Raw genomic sequence first — 27,804 nt, 5'->3', positions numbered from 1 at the left:
CATCATCCCTTGAAGTATGGAGAGTATAGCTGTAAAAATATTGATTCCAGAAAACAAAGCGCCTTCGCAAAAACTTTTATAACGCTGCTTAGCACAAAAGAGCAATTGAGCAAAGAAACTTATAATTGCTGTGTTACCTAGTCGACGGATGTAGCCTGTTCTAAAGAGCCAATAGTTTATCGCAAAGAATTTTTTTTTCACTGCCATAACCAAGCACCAAGCCAGAAAGTAGCATTTCAAATAACTTAGCAGAAACAACCACATTCCAAACATTCGTTTAAATGGTTTATTCTTTGAGACAAGTGCTGATAATCCGAGGTTCAAAAAATTCCCATCCCTAACTATTTTTAACTTTTCAACGAAGGATTCTATTAAGAACATGAACCGGTTCATTCTAAAAAAGAATTAATTAACATATATTTTGTTTTAACTCAGAGCTAGCCTTCTCCATCTGCTCTTTATTCAGGTGAGATGGATTTGTGCTGGGCGTGTACAATGGAGGTTCGCAAACGATTCTCCCGTGTATCATAAATATTTATATATATTATATATATATATTATTTATATAGTAAGCTACTGAATAATTTGGGTACACACATCTATTAAATATCTCATTTTTCTAAAAATAGCCTATATATAATTAACTAAACTAACCAAACAGCGGTCGTTTAAGTGCCACATATATATTTTTGTTTTTGTGGTGCAAAAGAAAGCCACATTTCTGGTACTGGTATAAATATTTCCTGACACTTAATGTAGACAAATATCAGTAGAACTGTTAAAATTTCAACAACACTTTTTCAACACATTTTTCGTGTATGAGTGCAACTAGCCTCCTTTGAAACTGTCGTTCGGTTTACAACGCTCCACTCAGACTGAGTACAAGTTGCGTAACGAAGACAACGTTAATGCGTGTATAAATACATTCATGATTCACTATTCAATCACTCAGTCAACAAAAAAACCTCGTGTGTATGACATAAGAATCCTTCTTCAAGTTACAATAGTCTCACTACTCTAATGATCAGTAAACGCGTTGCTCGTGAACCCAGTTATTTGCCATTCTAAACGACCAGCGGTTTCATAACTTCACGCGACTAAAACAACTGATCGTCTTCATGGTCATCTCCTTCGACGATGGCATCAAGTTTCTTGACAATTCCCACCAGCATCTTATGTATCTCCTCCTGGTTACACTGCATTGTTTTCAAGCGATTCTTCATTCCTAGCACAGTCTCTTGGAGTTCATCCGTTCGGTCTGACAACACTTCAAGGGACGACTACAACAAGATAGCAGAAAAGGAAAATCAAAAGTCAGAGGTTTAAGTTGAGAGTCAAATACCAAAGAAGTGAGTACAAGTCTCCCTGCAGAGAGCCACTGTTCTACACTATTTCTTTTTTCTGAGTTCTCAATTCCATTTTAAGAAAAACTCCCGCCTGACTGTGACCATGAGAGCCTGCTCTTGATTTCGAAACATCAGTCATTCATCAAAACAGTCCTCTTGTGATAAAATTCACTCTCACCCTCAAACATGAAGAGAGAGAATAAGGGGAAGGCTTGAGGTATTTTTACAACAGCCGCCACGACACCAGTGACATCAGCGTCCACCTCTAGAGCAGTCTAAATATTAAGCCTGAATACTCCAACTATTCCGGTCACTCAGCCATTTTTGTGGAAAGATGAATAACCATATAAAATACTGATCAAAAATGGATGAATTTTGCCCCTCATCGAGGGAGAATTAAAAATGGGTAGTGAATTATGCGTAGAGAAATTTTCAAATGATTCTCAAAAAACACAAGAACTGGGATTGTTTTATTTTGGCTATCTCCGCTCTGTGATTGGCCCAGGACCCTCGCGGAAATTCTCAACCAATCAGATTGAAAACTAAAACAAATCACGACTTGATCAATGGCGTTTTCCCGCGCTTCATAGTTTGTTATGATTGGCTGTTGTAATCTCTTTGGTTTTGGTTTTAAGACACTTATCGAAGTGCACTCTGTAATCCCACTCAAGTTCTTTCTAGACTCAAGGTATCTTGACACACCCTGAATCATATCACATGAACCTTGAATTTGACTTGAATGCTTCAGTGGACAGCAAAATTATGCCCCACGGGACATTATCGGTTATTTCTGGATCTCCCATAATGAGAAGTAAAACCACAAAAGTAATTGAGCTGTAGGAATAAGTATTATAGGCAGAATTAAGTATCTCAACTTGATACTTTCTTGTTGCTGATGGATTTATTTGCACTTACCTTGTTCGGCTTCAACGCTACTTGGACTTCCTGTGCAGAGATGGGGGGACTGTACCAGTAACCTTTGAATCCTTCATATTGGTTCGGTCGAACAACTTCCCTTTCTGGTATAAGCCGTTTTCGAAGTCTTCTGGGTAAAGCTTTCTCTACATCCATTGCTAAATCAACCTTTAGCAAGAAAGAGAGCAATAGTCCGTAAGCCAAACGAACTGCCATTATTATATGGGGTACCACATTTGAGAGAGAAGTAAAACATTTACGAGGAATGAAAGCGACAAATTTCTTTCAAGGCTGCGCTAGGGGTGGACGTCAAACTTCCATCTTACTGCGTTTCGCTCGTTTCTGTGAAACGCAGTCAATTAATCAAACAATCAATCAGTCATTTCGTCCAACAGTTAATAAGACAGTCCGTTGGTCAATTGGTAAGTCAGTGAGTCAGTCGGTCAATCAGTGGGACAATCAGTCAGAAATCCTGTCAGTCTGTCAGTCAATTGGTCAGTCAGTCCGTCAGTCCGTCAGTCCGTCAGTCCGTCAGTCAATCAGTCAGTCAGCCGACAGTCATTTAGTCAGTTAGTCAGTCAGTCAGTCCGTCAGTCAATCAGTCAGTCCGTCTGTCTGTTCGTCCATCAATAAATCAGGCTGATTGATGGACGGACGGACTGATTGACTGACTGACAGACTGTCTGTCAGTCAATCAGCCCCTCCGTCCATCAATCAGTCAGTCAGTCAGTCAATCAGTCAGTCCGTCCATCAATCAGTTAGTCCATTCCTCAATCAGTCAGTCCGTTCATCAATCTGTCAGTCCATCCATCAATCAGTCAGTCCGTCCATCAATCTGTCAGTTCGTCCATCAATCAGTCAGTCCGTCCTTCAATCAGTCAATCAGCCAGTTAATCAGTCAGACAGACAATCAGTCCGTCCATCAGTTTTTTAAGGATTTATGTCCAGGTAACCACCAAACAGATAAACTATAGGTAAGTGAGAGTAACGTCATTTCGATGGAACATTCCTTAATATCAGTCCCAAGCCGTTCTCGGGAAAGAGAGAAGAGGAAAGGACCTGGGCGCATACGGGGGGATCTGTGTATGAATTTGAGTTTCTAGAACGCTACTGGCTTTATCCGTACCAACATGGCTTGGCGCTCGAGTACAGCCTGCTCCTGGACACCTTTGATGTCGTCCACAGCCAAACCAATCTTGGGAGAGAATAACACAGAGAATCAACAAAACATATCATACTCGCAGCCAAACGCAGGTTTTGAAAACATCTACCCTGAAGCGTCAGTAGACTCATTACTTCAAACTAACCTATCAAGTATTTCATTTAAGTTGGTTTAGTCCTATCGATGATGCAAAATTGAGCTTTACCAAGGTTAACCATCGTATACTGAAGGCAACACGGTATCTGTAATTATGTTTTTTACTCATTTCACAATTGTAAATATAGCAAGACAAAATTGCGAATTTGTTGAAAAACACTACCCACATAACTCAACGTTGACGAAGATCTTACTTGACGTGTTATGCGAATACTCAGGCTTTATAGAAGGATGACTCAGTCTACAGAGCATCATACTTGGCGTGATAAAAGGCCATTTCCAAGTTAAAAATTCCCACTTTAAAGCAGAGGAAGGCGGAAAGGAAGGCGGAAAGGAAGGCGAGGAACACGCGCGCGTGTGAGAGCTTCCTCTGGCTATGCCGGGCGCGAATAAAGCGCAGGCCTGGTGAAATCGCACGCGTGTTACACAGACTGTTCTTGGTGAAAATAAAAAAGGTCTCACATGTAATTTAGTTGACACTTCTAAGATACGCCCCGTTATGATGGAGAATGGGCATGTAAAGCAAGCCCTGAGTATAATTAGGAGTCACTATTCAAAATTAATCGACACCAGGCAAATGAACACAAGAAAACTCACCAATAAGTTCATCAAGATGAGAGTCATGATAATCAAGAAGACAATAAAAATAAACCACGCGACATCAGGAACATCCTGGTCTGGCGAGTTGAATAAGTCGTCGAAGTCAAACTCTCCAATCATCATCACTGCTGTCTTCACGATTGCACGGCTAGGCTCCCCAAACCCACGGACGCTTTGCTGTGAGAGAGATAATTTGTGTGAGTATTGAATTATTATGGAAGATGTGTGAAGAGGTCACGGGGTGGCTTTTTTTGAGCGAGATAGGATCTCTTCCTTCAGAAATGGGTTTTATTTCAGATATAATCCCTCTTGGTTTAGCCCCTAAACGCAGATTTGCGCGATGAAATCTCAAAAATTCCAGGTAAGACGTTTAGTGCATTTTTCTGAAGAAATTGTTTATTCCTAAGAATCAATAGGTCAGTACATACTCCTTCATTGCACCAATAGAACATTAAACCCGGTCATTTTCCTTTACGTTTGTTAATAACCTTTTGACGGAACTAGAGTGAAACACAACATGTTCGAGCCTTGCTTCAATTCAGTAGGAACGAAATAAGAAATAACGAATGGGAAAGAAAAAGCTTAAATTACAACTTTCATTAATGTATGAAGTGTGACCTTCTCAACTGTTTCACTCAACTGCTCATTATTTCAAAAACAAAATAGTAAACAGACCGTGGGAAGCGGCTAAGGGCTTCCTCGTTGACTGTATAGAGCACTAGGATTTCTTTCTTCTTTTTACAGAGACTTAATTCTCGCAGGCTCGTCATTGACGAGAATGTCGACCCTAAAAATGACGTCATTTCCCGCCTCACAATCGTGTATCATGATTTGAAGTACCTGAGGTCCATCGATGGACGAAAAAAAATTCATTCTGGTTTGTTTGAAGAAAAACGTTTTATTTCCGTGTTTGGAAACCAGGTTTTTGCAATAACCAAGTCTGGTTATTGCAGGACCATCGGCGCAGCTTGTATTGCAAACTGTCCGAAACCGTTCAAAAAAGTACGAAGCATCCGAAAGAAGGTTTAACCGTCCGAAATCGGACGGAACCGTAGAATCCGAAAATCGTTTGTTGAAAAATTCTACTACACATCAATGAGCGGGGAAAATTTAAACAACTATTGTGAAAAATTAAAAGTTATCACTTTTGAATAACAAACTCCAATGTATCTGTGTGGATTTGGAAGAGATCTAGCTCACCTTAGGATCATAGAACAGCGTAAAAAACGAAAGCGCAAAGGCCACTAGGAACAACACATAGATCATGAAGAATTTCGTGAATGTGTAGAGAATGCTTGTAAACATCACCACGTAAATACCAAGCTTTGGAAACTTTCTGATGAATAACACCAAAGCCATCCAAGCAAGAAAGATTGATAAGGCTCCGATGGTTTTTTTCGCCGTCGAACAGCTGCAATGTGAAACAAAGAGATTAGTTAGGTTTGAGCACTTCCACTCAAGAATTGACGTGACAGGGGTGGTGTCCAATTTTTGATTTTGAACACGAGACGTTAGAACACTTGAGTTATAATTTTACAACACTAAATCAAAAAGCGTTCAAGAACAAAGTACGACAGAGTTTTTAAGTGCAGACCATGTCAACATGTGATTCTGAAACTTCACATAACCTAAGATTATCTCTGACACGTACCTGGTGTCTAAACTCTCTTGGAACTCATCAGCTACGTAGACAATGGCTAGCACATAGACACCCCACTCCAAAAGGTTCTCCCAAGAGAAATACTGCCTGAGCTGATACACGAGTTGGAACAACTGCAAGGGCCACGAATATCGAATTAAAAGAAATGCAAAAGAAAAAATAAAAAAGGGAAAAACTAACAGATTTACACGACTGACCTATTTTCGATCGTTAAGAGACCGGTCATTATTCATCACCAGGAAGGGGTGCGAAGGATTTGAGGGGGGATCACTTGGTTTACAGGGGTAGGGGGGTGAGGGGGGAACAGTCCTCGCCAACAGAGTATGAAGGGAGTGTTGCCACCAAAATTATTTGACGTTAGTCAGTAAGAATTAGCATTTTTTCTTTTTTATCGCATTTTCATTAAGTTCTTTTGTTTTCACGTTCATCGCTTTCATCGACGTTCTGTTACTTCTTTTTTTTTGCATAATTTTCCTTTGTATGTGTCACTTGTAGAAGTCTTATACTGTAAATTTTAGTCAATCGGCTTTATCGTTTCACTGTCCCGGATCGTTTTCCTTAATCGCTTCGATTATTCATTTCCCATCAATACTTCAGTTTGTTTCGTTTGTGAGAATATATTGTTGAAGCATATTGAAGAGCGTGTTTTGGACATGTACGAGTAATTTTGGCCCTCACAGGGAGGACTATAAAAAATTGACTGCCATTCACTTCCAATGAAGAGGATCATAAGAACACTACAAAGCCCTGGAGGGGGGGGGGGGGTCAACTAAATATCATCGTGACACAGCCAAGATCCCCTCCCATCCGGTAGTAAATAATCAGTGGTCCTTAACCCACAAGTTACGTTTTTCTACAAACTGAAGTAGATTTACTTTACTTCAAAAGTCGTTACTCTTTAAGACTAAAGCCCCGTTCAAACGGTCATGATTCTTGATGATAGTTTCAAATATCACTCACTAAAAGTGACTAACATGTTTGCGTTCAAAATAAAATGACTAAATCAGTCAATGAGATCGCGTAATTATGAACAAAAAAGGCGCGCGCTAAGGTCAGTAATTTCGGTGGCATTTTGAAATTTTAGTCAAGAAATTGCGAGTTGAAGATACTAAAGCCTACCAGGGGATAATGAGAATGAATCACGAGACATTCTGCGAAATTTTCACGGCTACTTCAGTAATTTTACCATTTGCCATATCAGTTTAAGCCCGTTTTTGGCAAGACTGCTGACCGAAATACTATCATTCCCTATCATCCGCTCGTTTAAACGGCAAAAATTATTATCAGTTATCATGTAGAGTTTGAACACGTCCAAACACATGATAAGTGTTAATAGTCAATGATAGTCGAAGATAGCGAATGATGGTTCGTGTCCAAATGGGCGTGATAGTTGAAACTATCATCAACTATCATGACCGTTTAAACGGGGCTTAAATAAAACAAAAATCCCAGCTTTCTTAAGTTTCATGCGCGGAGTGTGCCATTTACCATTACAGAAACGAACTTTAGTTCGACAATTTGAGACCACAGGCTTGACGCAAGGAGGATTATAAAATTACAACTAGAGGCACACGTGGGAGGGGGGGGAAAGAATCTTAAATTACCATTCTATTTATCAATTTTGATTTACTTACTTTAAAACACCGATACTGCTTTAAACAATCAGTAACAAGTATCCTACCTCAGAAAGAATATGCATCGATGCTAGCGCCAGTATCACAATACGCCCGACCCTTATCCACAAGATGTAAAGAACAGAGCTCTCGTCCGCAGTTCCTTTGTCAACTACAGTTCCATTGGCACAAACTGGGCCATGCTCAGTCAAGTAAACAGTGTAACCAGTCAAAAACATCAAGAACAAGCAATAGAGGGCCAGCTTGAAGTAATAAATGTACCTGCCAAACGTCTTCCATTTGTAGTCTAACAGAAACGTGACAAGAGGATGGCCAAGCAACTGTTCACGTTTATTCTTCACCTAAAATTAACAATTTAAGGTCATCAGATTGATCAAAGGGACTAAAAAAACCTTCCCTTCCTTTCTTCCTCCCCCTCCCTTCTTTCTACTCTTTTCTTTCCATCCCTCCTACCCTCCCTCTCGGACTCCCTGCCTCCCCCTAATTCTTGCTCTTTTCCTTCCTTCCTTCCTTCCTTCCTTTCTTCCTCTATCCATCCATCCAGTCCACTTGTGTATCTTTCCTTTCTTCCCTCCATTCCTTATCCCTAAAATGTTTGCTTCTTTGCATTATTCCTTCATCCCTATAACTCCCGCCAATGCTTCTTCTCTGGTCCATGCACACAACAGAAAAGCTTCATCTTGAGCCAAACTAAGGATCATCAACAACGCCGTGAAGAGAATAAATATGCTTTCTAGTTGGTTATTCTTTCTTCCCCCGGATAACTCTCCGTCCCCTCTTTCTACCCCTTCCTCACCCCTTTCATTGAACCTCCTTCCTTTCCGCTGCACACTCACTATACACCAACCATGTCTTGCGTCCAGTTAGCCTTATAATCACACTTTAATATACGAAGACAAACAATTCATTTAAAAGAACACAGAAAGGCGTAAATTTACCATAATCATAAGAGGATGACTATCCTTTTTCTCCAACCGAGTCACAGCTTCAACCACACCAGCTGACCCTTGAATCTTCCTAAACTCTTCATCCTCTGCGACGTCTTCCATTGAAAAGCTCGCTACACTGGACGTCTCCGAAGCTGCATCACCCCCATCTGACCAGTCCAAGTAGATATCTTCCAAAAACTCATAGTAAAAGGTCAACTCGTACTTCTTGTCTTCGACATGGTGGTTACTTTCTTTGACACAACGGTTGAAGACTGCTTCTGCCACAGCTGAGTGTAGATAGGGAAATTTCAGAAGAATTTCTTTAATTGTATTACGCTCCTTTTTTGTTTACATTTATAAATATCGTTGATATTTATCTACCCTTCATCACTTGTCTTCCTTGCAAACATCAAATCAAAATATTTCAACGAAACTACAAAACCCCTTATTAACCACTATCCACAGGGTTAGAATTCACAAAATCACAAATGTCAAGAATTCTTAAGCACTGCAAATAAGTCGCACATTCCATCGGTTTACCGACCAATTAGCTGCTCCGGGAGCTCAGAGCGGGAAGAACACGAGAAAGGTTTGAAAGTCCTGAACCGAATCGAACGCAAATAAAGAAAACGTTCTTTTATAACTTGTTCACACCCTGCTTAAAGATTTGAATAAGATTAAGAGTCGACGTACAAGGAAGTTTAATGATCAGTTTTCTCAATGGAGTGGTGACGTGACTCTGTTCCCATGATTTGTTCTTTAGAACATCGATCCATTGTTCATCGTTGACGATGGCCATGGCTGCTTCCCTGTAGAACACAAGGAAACAGGTAAATTTGTATTAACAAAACAACAGAAGCATTAGATCAATAGCCATGAATTACCATAGACAAACTAAGGCCACGCTGGCCGCGAAATCATCAGCACGAAGCTAGGTTGAGCGGCTGCGGGAGTTCTTCAGAATTTATATTAGAATGCTTCATTGCAGCTTTCTGTCTGATGATTACGCAACTCACAATTCCTTTAAAAAAAATTGATTCTATGTTGCCATGCTTCTGTTTAGTAATAGATCACGTATGACGTCAAAGTGTGGTAAGAAGAAAAGAACGTCACACCAAGCGTAGCAGGGTGTGTCACTTCACAAACACAGTGCCGCTTGCGAGTAAAGTAGCTCTTATCTACGCGTCAATATGTGAGAATTATAAGCGCTTGAACAGCATGTAGTTCCACATGCGTAGGGAAAAAAAATACACGAGACTGCAAGTGAACGCGTGTAATTCGATTTCTATTATGTGAAAAAAGCAGTGGTTCTCACTTGCGGCTGTGATCTGCTGCTAAGTCGAGGCAGTTTCTTCCACTCAGGTCTGTAAGTGTAATGTCAGCACCTTTAGACAGCAGGAGCGTCACCATTTCAGCATGGCCCTCTTTTGCGGCCAAATGTAAAGGTGTGGTCTGTACAAGAAACACGAGTCACATATAGCAGAGTGTACATGAGCAATAAGTAAATTTCTAAAACGATAGAGAGATTCTTAAGTGGCCTTTTTATTTATGGCCCGGCGTTGGAAGTGCAAAACTCATTACTATAAGGACTCTATTTCCCTTACGAAAACCATGATTATTTTTAACAGATCAACCCTTCACGCTCATCAGTATGAATATTCTCCATACTGTTCTCCATTGTTCAACAATTAAGAGCTTCTTTTGTTGGTAATCATTCCCTAGATTCTCGTAACCTCGCTATGTGATTGATGGGGTGATATTGTTAGGAGAGTTTAAATGCTAATCACTCCCGGGGGCCAGAGGGCGACCTTGAATATCTTTTTCTTTCAACAAGGTCGGTACCTGATATCTCACTAATACTTCACCTTTGTAATACATCACGAATAAAGAAACTAAATTTTTATCAAATTTTACAAAAAGGATAATGCTTGTTTAGAATTGTTCTATATTTTAACATTATCCTTTACCTTGGTCTTATCAGTAGGATCGACAGGTGAATCATAGTCCAACAGGATGTTTGCTACTTTTAAGTGACCTTTAGCTGCTGCACAATCCAGGGGCGTCCACAATGTGGCGTTCCTTGAGAAGGATAAAACACTTGTTTATGTGACTATGTTCGGTAAGTAAAAGGTGCAGTGTTGCGGGGGTCGGGAGGGTGGGGGAGGGGGGGGGGGAAGGGAGTATGAAAGAAAGGAGAGAATGAAAAGAGTCACCTTGCTTAAGGATGTAAATCAAAGGTTTTAGCCTCACTTTCAGTATTCCGGTCAAATTACTTGAATCTTAAGCTGTTAAAATATCTGTAAAGTTTTTCAAACAAAGGATATTTCAAAATTTCTGTAATTCTAGTTTAAAGCAAGTTTATCAGAAAGAAGACCAAGGAAATAACTCTTATGGAGTTGTGAGTCTCACTGAGCACTTCCAACTCTCTCCACCCATAATTAGCGCGTACGAAAACAAGTTTTAGTCGAGGTGAGCTTGACAAAAAATAAAGAAATTTTTCTCCCAGCGCAAGCAACCTTGGGCACCAAACGACTGGTAACCTCTGGACTCATGGTATTTCTACACACCTAGCATCCACTTCAGCTCCTTTTTCTAACAGAGCCTTGCAGCACTTTATGTGACCTTCTATGGCTGCCAAGTGAAGGGCTGTGTTTGATGCTTCATCTTCATCATTTATAATGGTAGGATCACTCTTTATCAGCTCGAGAACAGTCCTAGGAGAGGGAAGATCGTTATCATTTCAATTCAGAGCAATTTTTAATTGAGTGTCAAAAGTGATCTAACACTGAATTGATTTTGTCTCACTTCACCCTGTGATTGGTCCAGAAAGCTCGCGCCACTCTGTCAACCAATCACATGTAAAACTAAAACCAATCATGACTTGTTCACCCGCGTTTTCCTGCGCCTTAGGAAGTTTGCTTGTTTTCAATTTGATTGGCTTTTAAAGGCTTTTTTTCCCCTTCTGATTGGCTATAGTGGTTCCTTTGGTTTTGGTTTTACACACTCAAAAAAACACAAAAAACTCTCTACAATAACAAATATATTTACTTAAACCACAAAAGTTTCACATTGTGTGCCACAGTGTCTGTGAAAAAATCCATGCTTTCAAAAGAGCAACCTCGATAACAACAATAGTTGTACAATTGTATTTAAAACAAGCATAACAAAATATAGTTATTCCAAAGAAATATATTCCAAGTAAAACTTACAAATTGAACAAATTTTGACTGTCAATTAGCAGATAAATTGATGTGTGTATACCTTATTTTTCCATTTTTTGCAGCCAGATGCAGAGGGGTGTTCTCATCTTCATTTCTTGCATTTATCTTTGCTTTATTACCCAACAATGCCTATACAATGTTGTGAAGAGTCATCATAAAAAATGTTGAAAAAAAAAATCAACATTAATTTATTAACACCTGTATCACAGTTAGATCCCCAAACTTGATACATGATGTACTCCTACCTACACAGGTATGGTCTACACTTAACAGAGTTGAATTAACCGGCAGAGACTACACTGACCAAGTAAGAGAGCTTTTTCAAATAATATAGTACAAAAATGATAAACTACTCAATCCAAAATGTAAATAAATGTCAGTTAATGTTTGGCTACTCACTGAACTTAGCCTCACCTGAACAACAGAAGCATAGCCATTCATAGCAGCAACATGGAGTGGAGTGTTTTCATACCTATCACTCTCATTGATCAAAGCTTTGGCGTTTTCATTCTCCAGGATCACCTGACAAAAAGTTGTGAAATTATTCACAGTTATTTTATACACCTTTAGGTTAAAAAGAGTAAAAATCAATGGCACAATTCAGAGGGTTGGTGTAAACTGTTTCTTTTTAAAAGAGTTAACAAAAAATGTTAAGTAAAGGAGGGGTGAGAATGAGGAAATATCCATCAACTTGTGGCAGATGACAGGTTCAAAGCTTTAGACTATAGAATATTAGTGCTGCAGCAAAACTAATGAAAAAACCTGAATATCAGAAACATTTCAAAATAACTGTTCTTTTGTTATGACAGAGAGTTACCTGAATGAAAATCAGGCATGATGCAACTGAACTGTTACATGATGCATTAATCATAATTGTACATGTAAGGCAGTAGTTAAATATGGTTTTACAGTTCACCTGCATTTCTTGATCTCTGTTTTGTCATAATAATATCATAATAAACAACCCAGTCTCCAAATAATCCTGGTGTGGCATGATTCTCTAACTCTAACAGCAAAATGCATGTATAATATATTATAGTAATTAAAGTTAACATAGGCTGTGCATGCAAACCTGCAATAAAATGTATAGAACATACCTTTAAGGTGTCAACTCTGTTTTCCTCAGCAGCCAAAAAGATTGCAGTTTTATCATGAATGTTTTTAACTTGTAAATCTGCACCTTCACGTAACAGTTTTGACACAACATCTGTGTGTCCTTCTGATGCAGCAACCAACAACGGAGTGTAGTTATCCTTGTCAAGGCAATCAATATCAGCACCTCTGTACCAAGAGAAAGATATAAATTGTTCTCATTTAAGTTGGGTTTCTAGGAGCCTACTGGTACATTTATTGTTCAAAGTAATTTAACCTAGTGCAATCAGACGAATATAATAATAATAATAATAATAACTAAAATATAAGATATTAACTAAAGCTATACTATGTCCAGCAGGCACAGGTCTCTGCTATAACACACACACTCAGCCTTGAATTCTGACACACTGCTAAAGTTAGCTTCCTTCTGCATTGGGTATCTGAAATTACGTGGTAACTTATCCCTGACAGGTATTTCAAGCTTCTGGCTACTTCCTCATCACCTTTATCTCCATCTGCTTTTCTCTCCTACTAATAACTAAATACACTGCCTAACCTTTCTAACTTGACCTGATGTCACTTGAACTTCTCACAAACTTGAACTCAAAACCATTTCCATGACAAGTTTCTACTGCATATTCAGGTAATACACATCAGATAAATGAGTTCCTGCCACATGCAAAGGAGCTGTAACAAACTGGAGGAATCCTGACTCAAATACATTGTGCCATTAATGACAATGACCCTTCAATGCAGATATAAGCCAAACATAACATTAAAATTTCTTTAAATGACCCAATTTTAACTATCATGCTGATTACTACTTCAGGGGATTATCATCAAGATATGTATGTTTGGATGCAGAATTTCTTTTAGTTTAAAACTTTCACGCTAGTTTAAGTTTCTTTTCTTTGTCACAGGTAATGGTAATAAATGTAGGCCTGAGAAACAGCAAAATCAAAATTAGTGGTTTGGAGAAGTTTTCACCAAGGAAATATGAAACACAACATGTGCGAAGGCAAGTTGACAGTCTCAACTCAATACTTGATCCTCAATACTTGAAACTATAGAGAATTGAGGATCAAGAATTGAGGCTTGAGTATCAAGTATCGAGGATCAAGAATCAAGGATCAAGACACTCGAAGAACTTTTACATCTGTTAACCTTTCTAAGTCTTACTTTTCAAGAAGAAAAGCCACCATAAAAATCTTATTAAAGGCAGCAGCCTTGTGTAATGGTGTCTCATGGTTCGCATTCCTTGCTTCAATCTTGGCCCTATGAGCTACCAATAATTTTGCAATGTCGACATATCCGTTGATGGCAGCAATGTGTAATGGCTGTGCAAGGTTACCCCGTCTTGCTTTCACCTTTGCTCCTTTCTTCAAACAAATTTCAACAATATCAATGTAGCCACCTTCCACTGCAGAATGAAGTGCTGTTTCACCTTCCCTATTTCTGTCCTCTAACATCTCAAGTAGATTGCGCTTTCTTTCTGCATGCTCAAATAGAAGTTTAACAGTCTCTGGATTCCCGTCAGTGCAGGCGAAATGAATTGGCGTCATTCCCTCATAATCCTTTTCCCTCGGATCAGATCCTGCTTCCAGTAATGCCTCAACAATTTCTACATTACCTTCAGTGGCAGCACAATGAAGAGGTGTGGATCCACTGGCATCTGCTGCCTGTCAGTATGAAAGATATAGACACACAATAATTTACAACTTTTGGTCACATAGAACTTTATGTTTACAAGAGGTTGTGTTTTACACTTGCCAAGTGGCATATACTGTCAAAACTGATCAATTCCAACACCCTAAATCCAAGTTATCTTCTTTCACATTTGTCTATTAAGTTACACAACATAAAAAAACAAAAAACTCACATCAACATTTATCCCATCACACTTCAACAGTTCTTTTATAGCAGTTACATTGCTTTTTGATGCTGCATAATGAAGAGGGGTGCTTCCATAAGAATCTTTAACATTTACATCTCCTTTGCATTCATTCACAAAAAACCAAATTAGAGATTCATCCACTGAAGGAACCTGTAAGAAAACATTTCAGGGTGAATTCACAATAATTAAAACTGATAAATATGCCAGTATTAATAAGTTTGATCATGTGGTGTGCTCATCCTAAGAAAAAGACTATTCACTTCAGAGGTGAGTTTACTTCAACAACCTTGCTTCTTCTTTTACGCTCAGTAAACTGGTTAAACCTGTATTGAGAGCCAATTAGCTCACCCTGCTTGAACTTATCCCAGTTTCCTTAGCATCTAACAACAAGAAGTATCACTACTCCCCCCTGGATGGGATGTTTGTTGAAAAGGAACTGACAGTATGTGAATAATTAATTTTTTGCCCAAGAACCACCAATTGACTGGTCACTGATTTTGTCTCATCCACAAACCCAGTTGCACTTGAGGCAGAGTGGATTATGCACGTTTTCAAAACTCATTTCAACTCTATATTCTTGTTGAACTTGCTTGACACTCACAAATATCAAGATTTTGATTTTTTCAGAGATGTCACAGAAAATTCAATGTTAGAGGTTATTTTTTTGGAAATCTTTGTCTTTCATTCTATTGATAAGCATGAAGTTTATAAATAAGTTATAGCAAAAATAAAATTAATTATGAAACACAAAGAGTGCATGTGCATGTGCTGGTGTACATGTTGCATGTTGCAGTTAAAACATGAATGGTAGGTTGAAAATTATATCTCAAAATGCCAGAGTTTGATTTGAAATTGATTAGTGTGAAGATTCTGTTAAGTTACAAATCTGAAACAATTGAAAGTGGAAATTAAACTTAACAGTAAGTGGCAAAAGTAATTAGCATGCCTCCCTTGCTTAGGTTTTAGACAATTTTAAACATACAGCCGTAAATGTAAATAAAACACTACATATTGGTTGAGAGTAGCTATACTCCCCCAAACAATTTGACGATAATGAAACAATTAAAAACCATAGTGGATTCTGATCTCTCTTTCGTCTCTGTTTTTCAACTTTTTTAACCAATTATAATTCACTCGCATGATTTGTTTGACATTATCAATCCTTCCCGTATGTAAATAATATGCTATTGTCACAGATGAACTGAACAGAGCAATTAATGAAGGACTAATGCTCACAATGTCAGCCTGAATTACCCGGTAACCAGTCAACTCGCCGACGGACCAACTCGCCGACGCCAACTCGCCGACGCATAAAATCGAGTAGAGACGTCGGCGAGTTGGTCGTCAATCCAATACAACTTATTAGAAGTTAAACATACAGAAAAGTAAACGATATTTAGTAAAAAAACACTGGTGAACATTGGTGAACATCAAACAGAAGCTTAAACATCGGTGAACATTGGTGAACATGTTTTCTTAAAAACTCTGAGCGATTGACATGTAAGTCTTTACGGTGTTGTTGTCACACAATAACTCGTTCGCGTCTGAAGCGGATATAGTAATTGGTGATGTTTACTTTACTTTATTCGCCTTGAGATCCTTATAAACTTTGTTTCAAATAAAAAGAAATGCTTTTTACTAAAGATCTTATCTAGAAAGCCAAGTTTTCTTAAAAAATCTGACCGATTGTCATAATGAGTCTTTACAGTGTTGTTGTCACACAATAACTCGTTCGCGTCTGAAGCTGTTAGAGTCATTGGTGAGGTTTACTTCGCTTTATTCGCCTTAAGATCCTTATAAACTTTGTTGCAAATAAAAAGAAATGCTTTTTACTAAAGATCTTGTCTAGAAAGCCAAGTTTTCGTTAAAAAATCTGAGCGATGGACATGATGAGTCTTTACGGTGTTGTTGTCACACAATAACTCGTTCGCGTCTGAAGCTGTTAGAGTCATTGGCGATGTTTACTTTACTTTGTTCGCCTTGAGATCCTTATAAACTTCGTTGCAAATAAAAATAATTGCTTTTTACTAAAGATCTTGTCTAGAAAGCCAAGTTTTCTTTAAAAATCTGACCGATTGTCATGATGAGTCTTTACAGTGTTGTTGTCACACAATAACTCGTTCGCGTCTGAAGCTGTTAGAGTCATTGGTGATGTTTACTTCGCTTTATTCGCCTTAAGATCCTTATAAACTTTGTTGCAAATAAAAAGAATTGCTTTTTACTAAAGATCTTGTCTAGAAAGCCAAGTTTTCGTTAAAAAATCTGAGCGATTGACATGATGAGTCTTTATGGTGTTGTTGTCGCACAATAACTCGTTCGCGTCTGAAGCTGTTAGAGTCATTGGCGATGTTTACTTTACTTTGTTCGCCTTGAGATCCTTATAAACTTCGTTGCAAATAAAAATAATTGCTTTTCACTAAAGATCTTGTCTAGAAAGCCAAGTTTTCTTTAAAAATCTGACCGATTGTCATGATGAGTCTTTACAGTGTTGTTGTCACACAATAACTCGTTCGCGTTTGAAGCTGTTAGAGTCATTGGTGATGTTTACTTCGCTTTATTCGCCTTGAGATCCTTATAAACTTTGTTGCAAATAAAAAGAATTGCTTTTTAATAAAGATCTTGTCTAGAAAGCCAAGTTTTCGTTAAAAAATCTGAGCGATTGACATGATGAGTCTTTATGGTGTTGTTGTCGCACAATAACTCGTTCGCGTCTGAAGCTGTTCTAGTCATTGGTGATGTTCACCAATGTTCACCAATGTTTAAGCTTCTGTTTGATGTTCGCCAATGTTCACCAGTGTTTTTTTTACTAAATATCGTTTAATTTTCTGCATGTTTAACTTCTAATAAGTAGTATTGGATTGACGACCAACTCGCCGACGTCTCTACTCGATTTTATACGTCGGCGAGTTAGCGTCGGCGAGTTGGTCCGTCGGCGAGTTGACCGTAATTCAATTACCCTGTTATACTCTCCACCCAAGCAGCAGCACAGTTTCTTTAAAAACTTAAGATATTTTCATAGCATTTTTATCACCTGGATATTGTAGGTTGTTTGCTTAAAAAAGGCTTACAATGTCATGGGGGGGGGGGGGAGGGGGGGTAACAGGCACCCCAGGAACCCTTCCTAGCTGTGCCCTTCCACCTGTGTTGTGTGGTATATACTAACAAAACATATTCAACTGATGGTTTGCATGTCAAGATATTTGCCAATCACCATCCATCACAAAAATTTTCCCCAAAAATTCCTTTGAATCAACTACAACATATACTCTTCAAACCTGTGACATAGCTTGGTTCACTTCTCCGAGACTATTGGAGCTGATGGCATGTGTCAGAGGTGCAGCTACAACACCTATATTAGTTTCTACTACCCCATCAGGAACTGTTCCATTTTCCCCACCAGCAATCACTTGTGACACTTGTCTGGCAGATGGGCGAGATAAGTTTGCTCGGAATCTTGCAGCATAATGCAAGGGAGACGCTCCATCTTCTCCAGGGATGTCAATAACTATCAAAAAGATAACATTTGGATAAGAACCTACTTGTTACAGCAGGGGTATAGATAAAGAAGTCCTAAAGTGTTAAACCCTTTAACTCCCAGATCAAATTTGTAATTCTTCTAAATGTCAACCATACAATTCTTATAATGTTAGTTCAGAGAAGTTAGTATTGGATCAACTTATTATCACCAAATTGATATTTTTCTTTATTCTTATCACTTATCTGATTCACATTGTATTGATATTGTAAGGAGAAATTCTGTCTTGGTCACTCGTGGGAGTTAAAGGGTTAACCCCTTCACTCCCGGTAGTGATTAACATGAACCTTCTCCCTAAATATCCATGCATTATTCAGCAAAACAGATGATTAGAATACTCAAACTTATCAGGCAGAAGCTGCTATCTTGATCTAGCACCAAGCTCTCATTACTAATTTACAAGGAAATGTGCAGCCACTAGAGGGTAGAATTAACAATCAGATCTTGGGAGTTAAAGGGTTAAGACCTACACCCCCTATTTAGCAATAATTATTTGTGAAAGGCAAAGTGAATATTGTTATATTATTCAACAATATTCACTTCCCCTTCTGCGAATAATTGGTCTTGGTATACTGTAATTGCTGTAGGTGCTTTCAAATTCTATTGTAAATGTTCACTTTGATGTTCTGTTTCAATAGTTTGATTACTTACTTACCACTAGTATTTAATGAGTTCATTTAATACATTCCACTAGAAACTTCAGATTGTTCTTTCGAAAAGTGTTACTCCAAACTAATACAGTGTAGTTAAACTTATAACAGCACCTTCTGTGCTTTTGGTATCCAATTTCCTTTGTTGCATTCATCAGTTCTTAACTAACACTGGTGAGGAGGGTATTTTTAAATTTAGCCTCCTATGATAATCACCATGTGTGATGTGATTATAGCAAGATACATTGCAATCCTCAACCAATCAGAGTGCATGCATCTCTAATTACCAGTGAGAGCAATTACACAAATGTAAGATAATTCTTTCTTACAGTGCATCAGTAACACACAAAGAGTATACTTTAGGTCTGTGAAAACGTAAGCGGAGGACAATATGCGCTTTTCAATCAAAGTAAAGTTCAGAACATGCAAAGAAAACTCAAAACTCCAAAGTGATTGCCGTTGCTATTTGAAGTAAGTATTCTAATGCATGATCATCTTTATCCTTGGAAAACAATAACATTCCCTCAAGGCTATCAGTGTTTGCAATTTCATGGTAATTTCCAAAATTTCAATATGTTCAAGCTCCTAATACTATTCATTCCTTTGTGGATTATTTTGCAAGATTAGGAGTTTTACAGATCCTCATGCTATTCCAAGCATAAACAAGTTAATTACTTATAAAATAATTACCTGCTCCTAGCTCTACCAACAATTTGACAACCTCCACCTGTCCATATCGTACAGCATAGTGTAAAGGTGTGGTGTTGTCCTCATCTCTCTTGTTTACTAATTTTTGAAATTTTGCTTGGTTTTTTGATGCAAGTTTGGAAAGTCTCTGCTTGATGACATCAGTTTTACCATCTCTTGCAGCCTGTAAATCAATCCAACACATTATAATAACGAAATTTAACTATATAATAATCTTAAGAAAAAGTGAATAATTGGCAATATTAAGCATTCTCCAATCCCAATCTTCTGTTCTGGCACTTTGTTTTGCTACTTGCAGTTAAGGCTTTGGTTGACTTCCCTAAAAAGTTACAGATCAATTTGTACATGCTGAGCTTTAATTATTCGAAGGCTTAAAATTTTTTAAAACAGTTTGGCTTTTCTCTTTTTCAGTGCTCTCCCTTATTTCAAGCATGACAGGTTGTTTGAAGTTTCAAGAAAACCAAGTGATTGAGATGTAGAAGTCAAGTGATAAATTTAAATGAGAGATAAGGAATTTAAGTCGGGTACGTAACAGACTAACAGAGGTATACTCAGAAACAATCTTTTTACTCAGTTTTTCCTCAATATGGACATTTGTATTCTACAGGCAGGCTCAATTCCCAAAAGAACTTCTGTTTTCAAGTTTACAGTATCATTCACTAAAATAACACAACTTTCACAGGAACCACTGAGCTTAAAATATACCAGCTCCTTTCCTAGAAAAGATTTGGAAGTTTCATCCCTTCCTTATCATATTTTAGAGGATTGAATAGTTTTTCTGCCTAACTAGTATGTTAACTCAGGCCTTTTAGAATCGGTGCACAATGTAATTGGATGTGGCAGGATGGCCAGTTTGTTTGGTCTAAGTGCTATTTGAGTGATTGGCATCAAATTCCTCCTCACTGTGTGAATGCTGACTCGAACATTAAGGCCTTGATGATAAATGAAATGATTGCCAACTTATGATTTACAAACCATTTCTTCTTCTCAGTACCATAGGATGCATATTGTTTGACTGACAAGGGTTAAGCTTTAATTATGCACTGTTACAAAATATAAACAATTTTCACCTAAGCAACTTTCCTTTGAGATCAAGGTGATGTTGGCAATAAGTTAAAACACCTCAAATACCAAAATACCACAAAAGGGTCACAACTAGTATCGCAACAATTCTAGAAAACACCCCCTTGAATGTCATAAATATAATAAAGTAACAAATAATCTGTTATCCTTAAGAAGCAGTAGAAATGCAATTAAAAGTGGGTGAAAAAATTCAGTATTTAGGTTGCTTTGACAACTGAGTTGTCACTAAAAAATGTTCTTTAGTTAATAAAAAGAGAGTTTATTTTCGCGGGTATAAATAATTATGGTTTGGGCCTGACACAACCCGAGCCGCGAAATGAGGGTTAAAACTCTAAGAACGACCTTACATACATTTATACTTTAGCATATTAAGTGTATTTCTACATGTATTATCATCATTTTGGAGAGTACCCAGAAAATAAAGACAGAAAAAAAATGTTCCATAAGAAATAATCTTTGCAGTGATAAACCGATGTTAATTTTTAATGTCACATTTGTTGGCTTTGCATAAGACTCTCAACGTTGAATCGACAACATTTCCCTTTTTTTTCATTGTATCATCAGTATAAATGAACAAAACAAAAACAAAGACCTTGGAGGAAAAAATTACAAAGGAAAATTAGGTAAGAAGTTTTACGTAGCCTGAACAGAAGATTACACTCGACGGCTTGGTATGTTAAAAATGTTGAATTGATGTACTGCCACAATTATTATGTTTAAGTTCTTTCTTCGTTTGAGAATACTAATTTAAATAATAATACGGGCCGCTCATAGATCACCTGCTTTTCATGCAGCTCGAGTTTACACTTCCAGAAAAAAGTTTGGAAACTTCGTTAGAAGAGGTGAAATGTAATATTGTTCGTCAAGTTTGTTTGAAGTATAATCCCTTGTTTGTTAATAGCGTAAAATCGTAAAATCTACCATCAAAAAGACAATTGAACAAAATATACTGAGGTGATTCATTGTTGTGAGGAACCTTCCAGCTCGACAATGATCAGTGCTATGAACGAAGGACGTATTTCTTTTCTGCTCAAGAAAGCTATAAAATTCAATCCGGTATAATCAAAATTTAATACTAACAATTTACGTTTTTGGAACACAGCTTGCTTGCATGGAATTAATTAAGCTGAAAGTAGTAAAATTTCAAATACATAGTTTTACCTGATGAAGCGTAATGTGCGAAAAATCGTCGATGTCTGGGGGCTGTATTTCCGTTGCAGGTTGCACGGGCTGTGGGTTTACTTGAGTCATTTCTATCGGAGAGGTTCGATCGTAAACACCGTCTCGATCTCCAACGAAATTGTACGACATTTTTTTGCGGAGCCAAGGACACAACGATAATTACTAACTACAGCGAGACCAAGGACTGCAAGATACGCAAATAGAATGAAATTAGCAAGGCAGGCCCGATGTAACACTACACAACCTTAAGATGACTACTTCGCTTATGTTAATACTCACTACCCCTGTTACTCATCTTCCAAGGTTGTCAAGCATTTCTTAACTTTCAAGGCATTATGGGTCACGGTATTTTGGGTTGTGACGTCAAATCTTAGGCACGATCTCGCAGAAAACCCTGCTGTGAGGAGCTTTCCCTGAGCCGTCTAAAGATAAATTCTTTAAGAGATGAAGATAACAAATAATAACAAAACAAAAATATTAAGAAGATGACTTTGCATCCAGTTTTATTTCAATCACTAGATTTGGTCCTTATCTACGTCAAAAAGCTGTGGTCAAGTGGTTTTCCGTCGTTTTAGTTTCAGGTGACTTCTAAAAATTTCCTTCTCCGCTAGAGTTCCGCGACACGTTACCCATAGAGGAAGCCATCGATTCTAGACTCATTAGCAAAGTATATTCAAGAATGAAGACACGTTTGGCCGCTGTCAGCGAACTTTTCTTAAAAGTTCAATTCACTCATATGAGGGGTGAAACATTTTAAATTTATTCAAGCACTGATTTTAGATCCGGTGCTCGAGGTACTAATCACACAAACTACCCATCTTTTCGTTGATAGATGATTGTATTCTGTCTACTATTTTAGTTCCTGATCTTTTCAATATCGATTTTCATACACATTTTACAGCTCTTTTCTGTTTATAATTTTCAGTGACGTCCGTTTACTTCATCAGATATCGAAATATTGGCCTGAATTTGTGATAACGATCACGGATTTTTATTATTCTGTAGTTTCAGAACGTCTCATACCTATTCAGCATTGCTAGTTCCGTCTTAGAACAATATGATCATCCTGATTAAAAATCCAAGAGAACTAATGTTTTCTTGTTAGCATTGACGACCAGAAGGATATTGCACCATAACATTCGAATAACAATAACAATTCCAACAACAGAGATGTAAAGACTTTCTATGCCTCCGAGAAAATTGAGACTGAAAAATGTTTAATAATTTAACCGTTTTTGAAAATGCAAAATATCACCCACAGTTTGAACTAAGAGAGCGCAATTAGAATAATAATACGACATACACCTTCTAAACTCGATTGACAGACCAAACATTGCTCTTGTTCGCAGAAGTTTCTTAATCATCTTTTGATCAATGCTATGTCTAACACCCATAGTTGGAACTAAGAGCGTGAAATTTCAGAAGATTCATACGACATACACCTTCCAAACTCGATCGACAATTCTAACATTGCTCTTGTTCGCGGAAGATTCTTAATCATCTTTGGATCAATGCTATTAATAATATTTTTGCTCAGATAAACTAATTCAAACTTGATGCTTTGTAACAGAACATCGATTCAGGCAGCTAGAATTTTCTTAACTGATAGAACAAGTTATTTCGCACAGTTTGAGTAGCCTGTTAGAAAGACTGACCTCTCATTATAAACAGTTGACAGGTGAAGCTATCTTACGCAGATCTTGAATAACTGCTGCTTCTTGGAGTGTGACTGAGGGAATACCGTTCAATAGGGTTTGTTTTATCACCACTGTTACTATGGTTGCAAACACATCTTACATACACAATTTATACAACCTTGGCATAGATAGTTAAGTAACAGAGACAATTACCTTTGAAGCTTATGACTTGATTTTAATTAAGTTACAAAGCATCCTCACCTGGAAGGATAATTTGTGACAGGCAAGATGGAATTTGTTTCGTATATTTGCGGACATGTGGGCTCTTTATTCCTCTTTTCTTGCAGAGTCGCCGCAAGAGACCGAGGTGAAACTGCGAGCCACGAATAAAAACGGTCAAAATACTTTCAACAAATTGATTTGTATAAGAAAGGTGCTTTGGAGTTAGGAATACATTCTAATTAAAAAAAAGAATCATTGCATCACGCAAGTTCGCCCCAGGCTACCGCCTGGTCGAGTTCGCCCCTTAAAGTAACACTCTTTTCCTAAATCATAATATATTTCGATCAACATGCAATTTTATTTTTTCTCAATCAAGCACTTGACTACGGAAACAAGCTCAGTTACTATGAAACAATGGGCCTAACGACACACAAGCACACATATCAAACTACTAAATAAGCACAATGGTCGTTGCCTAAAAAAGTTTGTCAACTTCTGAAAGGGCCAGCCAATCTCCTTACCGCACGTAAACCCGCCAGCTTTACAGGCTACCTCCGAACTGCCAAAGAGAAACATAATGGCCTCTCGTATCAGTTTTGTTACCAAAGGGGTAACTGACTGGGATCAATCAGCACTTATGTAATTTTAAAGACTACAAATTGCACTAGCCCTACGGGCTCATGCAATTTGTTTATCCCTCGAAAAATTTACTCGTGCTTATTTATCCCAAATTGCATTCGAAATCATGTAATTACCTATAAATGGCACCGTTTACAGATTACAGCGCCGAACATTTGGGAGTGATATCGTAAAATTTACAACGGTTTTCCTCCTTTTTCCTGATTTTTTGTTTTGTAGGCGATGTATAAAGAAGAATGGTGTTATTAATTCGAGATCATCAGTGTATCCTCAAACTTCCGAAATCTCTCGTTTTTAAATATCCTTTATTATCTCCTGCCTTAATATGATTTTTTGTGCACGAATGTGCATCGCACAGCAACATTCGTCCAAATATATTTCGGTTGTACTTATCTTAGTATTTTGTCAAAAATAAAGTACTTTGTTGATCCGCTAGATAGGAAGCTTGTACGGTGATAACCAGAACAAATATTTAACCTCAGAGTCGGTGAAAGGGTAGGATATCTACATGTACCTCTCGCTTGATGAGAAATTGTTAAATAATCTCTCACTTTGGTAAATCAATGGTCTGAGAAAAACTTACTTTTGAAATGACACCTAAAATTGAGAGAAAGCGGATTTGAAGCATAAATCTGGAAGGCAAAATCTGGAAAGCTGCAAAAAGGAAACACATTTTGCCTGAGATTAGAAAAAAATAAGCACAGTTGAGCATATAAATTGAAATTGAAAGCCATGAAGTACGTATCTAACAAGTAAGAACTATTGAGTAAACTAGACGAGTTTGATTTCACCCGTATCAGCGATGGGTACTTAGTTTAAATCAGTGTTGTAGGAACTTAAAGATAATAATAATGATAGTAATAACATAACAATATATTCAAAATAGAACGTCTAGGATTGCGTGGACGAGTGCAGTTAATCAATTTCAACTGTAACAACCCTAAGAAAGATTTTCAAGTTAACATTTGTAACGATGAATAAAAGGATTTTTCCTCGTCGCTGCTTTGTGGATATCTTAATTTTTTTATAATCATATCCGAACAACTCGGTCAAGATCTCATAGTTTTTATTTGTTTTTATTACTTCCTATTGTTTGGATGATTGGCATATCTTCGTCCTGTGTGAAACGCTCTAAGTTTGCTGATTACTGAGGGTGAATACAAAAACCGAAAAACACTCGCAGTTAGATAAAGTCATGAAAAAATTGTAAATGAATCATCATTGCAGAGAACGCAGAGGTCCAAACCAGCGTAATAAACGATTACATACCAAACGAACAACGCTTCATTTTGTTGTTGGAAACGAACAACTTTTCCCTTTGCTTTTAGGAACGAAAAACGCTTTTAGAATCTTCATGGTGTTGTCGGAAACAAAGAGCGCTTTAGTGATAAAAATTTCTCAAATTATTGCCTATTTACAGTCTGATATTCTGATCTTTTAAGTATTTTATTCTTCGGACGACTTGACTTTTTTTCGGGCGACATAACCATAATTTCTTACGGTCAAGTCGCAATCTCGCCCAAAGTCATGTCGCCCGAAACCTGAGTCATGTTACCCGAAAAAAAAAAATAATGTGCGAGAAATCGTCCGTATCTGGGAGCTGTATTTCCGTTGCAGGTTGCTCGGGCCATGGGTTCATTTGGGTCATTTCTACCGGAGAGGTTCGATCATAAACACCATCTCGATCTCCAACGAAATTGTACGACACTTTCACGAAGCCAAGGACACAACGATAATTACTACCTACAGCGAAACCAAGGACTGCATGATACGCAAATAGAATGAAATTATAAAATTAGCAAGGTAGGCCCGATGTAACACAACACAACTTATCCGTAAAATGACAACTTTGCTTATGCAAATACTCACTACCTCTGTTACTCATCTTCCAAGGTTGTAAAGCAAATTTAACTTTTATGGCATTGCAGGTCACGGTATTTTGGGTTGTGACGTCAAATCTTAGGCACGATCTCGCAGAAAAACCCGCGTGGGGAGCTTTCCCTAGGCAGTCTAAAGATAAATTCTCTAAGAGATGAAGATGAAAAACAATAACAAAACTAAAACATTAAGAAGATGACTTTGCATCCGGTTTTATTTCAATCGCTAGATTTGGCCCTTATCTACGTCAAAAAGCTGTGGTCAAGTGGTTTTCCAGTGATTTAGTTTCAAGTGACTTCTAAAAATTTCCTTCTCCGCTAGAGTTCCGCGACACGTTACCCATAGAGGAAGTCATCGATTCTAGACTCTTCAGCAAAGTATATTCAAGAATGAAGACATGTTTTGCCGCTGTCAGCGAATGTTTCTCAAAAGTTTAATTCACCCATATGAGGGGTGAAATATTTTGAATTTATTCAAGCACTGATTTTAGATCCGGTGCTCGAGGTACTAATCACACAAACTACCCATCTTTCCGTTGATATATGATTACATTCTGTCTACTATTTTAGTTCCTGATCTTTTCAATATCAATTTCCATACACATTTTACAGCTCTTTTCTGTTTATAATTTTCGATGTCCGTTTAATTTGAAATGAAACAACGTCATCAGATATCGAAATATTGGCCTGAATTTGTGATAACGATCACGGATTTTTATCATTCTGCAGTTTCAGAACGTCTCATACCAGTTCAGCATTGCTAGAAAAAGTTCTGTCTTAAAAACAATATGATCTTCCTGATTAAAAATCGAAAAAGAAATTATAGTGTTTTCCGTTTAGCATTGACGCACAGAAGGAGTTCCGCCTTGGAGTTATTGTACCATGACATTTGACGCGAGGACTCCAATAACAAAGAGATGTAAAGACTTTTTATGCCTCCGAGCAGATTGAGACTTAAATATGTTTAATAATTTAACCGTTTTTGAAAATGCAAAATATCACCGACAGTTTGAACTATGAGAGCGCAATTAGAATAATTATACGACATGCACCTTCCAAACTCGATTGACAGACCAAACATTGCTCTTGTTCGCGGAAGTTTCTTAATCATCTTTTGATCAATGCTATGTCTAACACCCATAGTTGGAACTAAGAGCGCGAAATTTCAGAAGATTCATACGACATACACCTTCCAAACTCGATCGACAATCCTAACATTGCTTTTGTTCGCGGAAGATTCTTAATCATCTTTGGATCAATGCTATTGATAATATTTGCTCAGATTAACTAACTCAACCTTGATGCTTTGTAACAGAACATCGATTCAGGCGGCTAGAATTTTCTTAACTGATAGAACAAGTTATTTCTCACAGTTTAAGTAGCCTGTTAGAAAGACTGACCTCTCATTATAAACAGTTGACAGGTGAAGCTATCTCACGCAGATCTCAAAGCATCCTCGTCTGGAAGGATAATTTGTGGCAGGCAAGACGGAATTTGTTTCGTATATTTGCTGACATGTGGGCTCTTTATTCCTCTTTTCTTGCAGAGTCGCCGCAGGAGACCGAGGTGCAACTGCGAGCCACGAATAAAAACGGTCAAAATATTTTCAACAAATTGATTTGTGTAAGAAAGGTGCTTTGGAGTTAGGAATACATTCTA

At 37.8% G+C, this 27,804-nt stretch overlaps 1 protein-coding gene across 6 annotated transcripts; it reads right to left on the bottom strand.

Moving 5' to 3' along the window:
* Positions 1–622: 622 nt before the first annotated feature.
* Positions 623–27,804, bottom strand: LOC131798132 (transient receptor potential cation channel subfamily A member 1 homolog). 6 transcript variants are annotated; one of them, XM_066171833.1, is made up of 22 exons: positions 27,546–27,804; positions 26,141–26,293; positions 21,750–21,954; positions 19,488–19,668; positions 17,888–18,117; positions 14,598–14,762; positions 13,898–14,397; positions 12,721–12,904; positions 12,038–12,145; positions 11,664–11,752; positions 10,970–11,116; positions 10,370–10,481; positions 9,718–9,854; positions 9,096–9,211; positions 8,412–8,689; positions 7,521–7,814; positions 5,831–5,952; positions 5,380–5,590; positions 4,177–4,356; positions 3,388–3,456; positions 2,262–2,429; positions 623–1,280 (listed from the first exon to the last, which is right to left on the bottom strand). In XM_066171833.1, the coding sequence occupies exons 3-22, from the start codon at positions 21,897–21,899 to the stop codon at positions 1,098–1,100; spliced, it is 3,624 nt and encodes a 1,207-aa protein (XP_066027930.1). In that variant the 5' UTR covers positions 21,900–21,954; positions 26,141–26,293; positions 27,546–27,804; the 3' UTR covers positions 623–1,097. The 6 variants fall into 6 exon arrangements, with proteins under 6 accessions (XP_066027930.1, XP_066027927.1, XP_066027929.1 ...); XM_066171830.1 differs by lacking the exon at positions 26,141–26,293; XM_066171832.1 differs by lacking the exon at positions 27,546–27,804 and having other exon boundaries at positions 26,141–26,747.

Source organism: Pocillopora verrucosa, chromosome 9, assembly GCF_036669915.1.
Source record: "Pocillopora verrucosa isolate sample1 chromosome 9, ASM3666991v2, whole genome shotgun sequence".
Lineage (NCBI taxonomy): Eukaryota > Metazoa > Cnidaria > Anthozoa > Scleractinia > Pocilloporidae > Pocillopora > Pocillopora verrucosa.
Note: the sequence above shows the minus strand (reverse complement) of the source record. Positions and strands in the feature narration are given on the sequence as shown.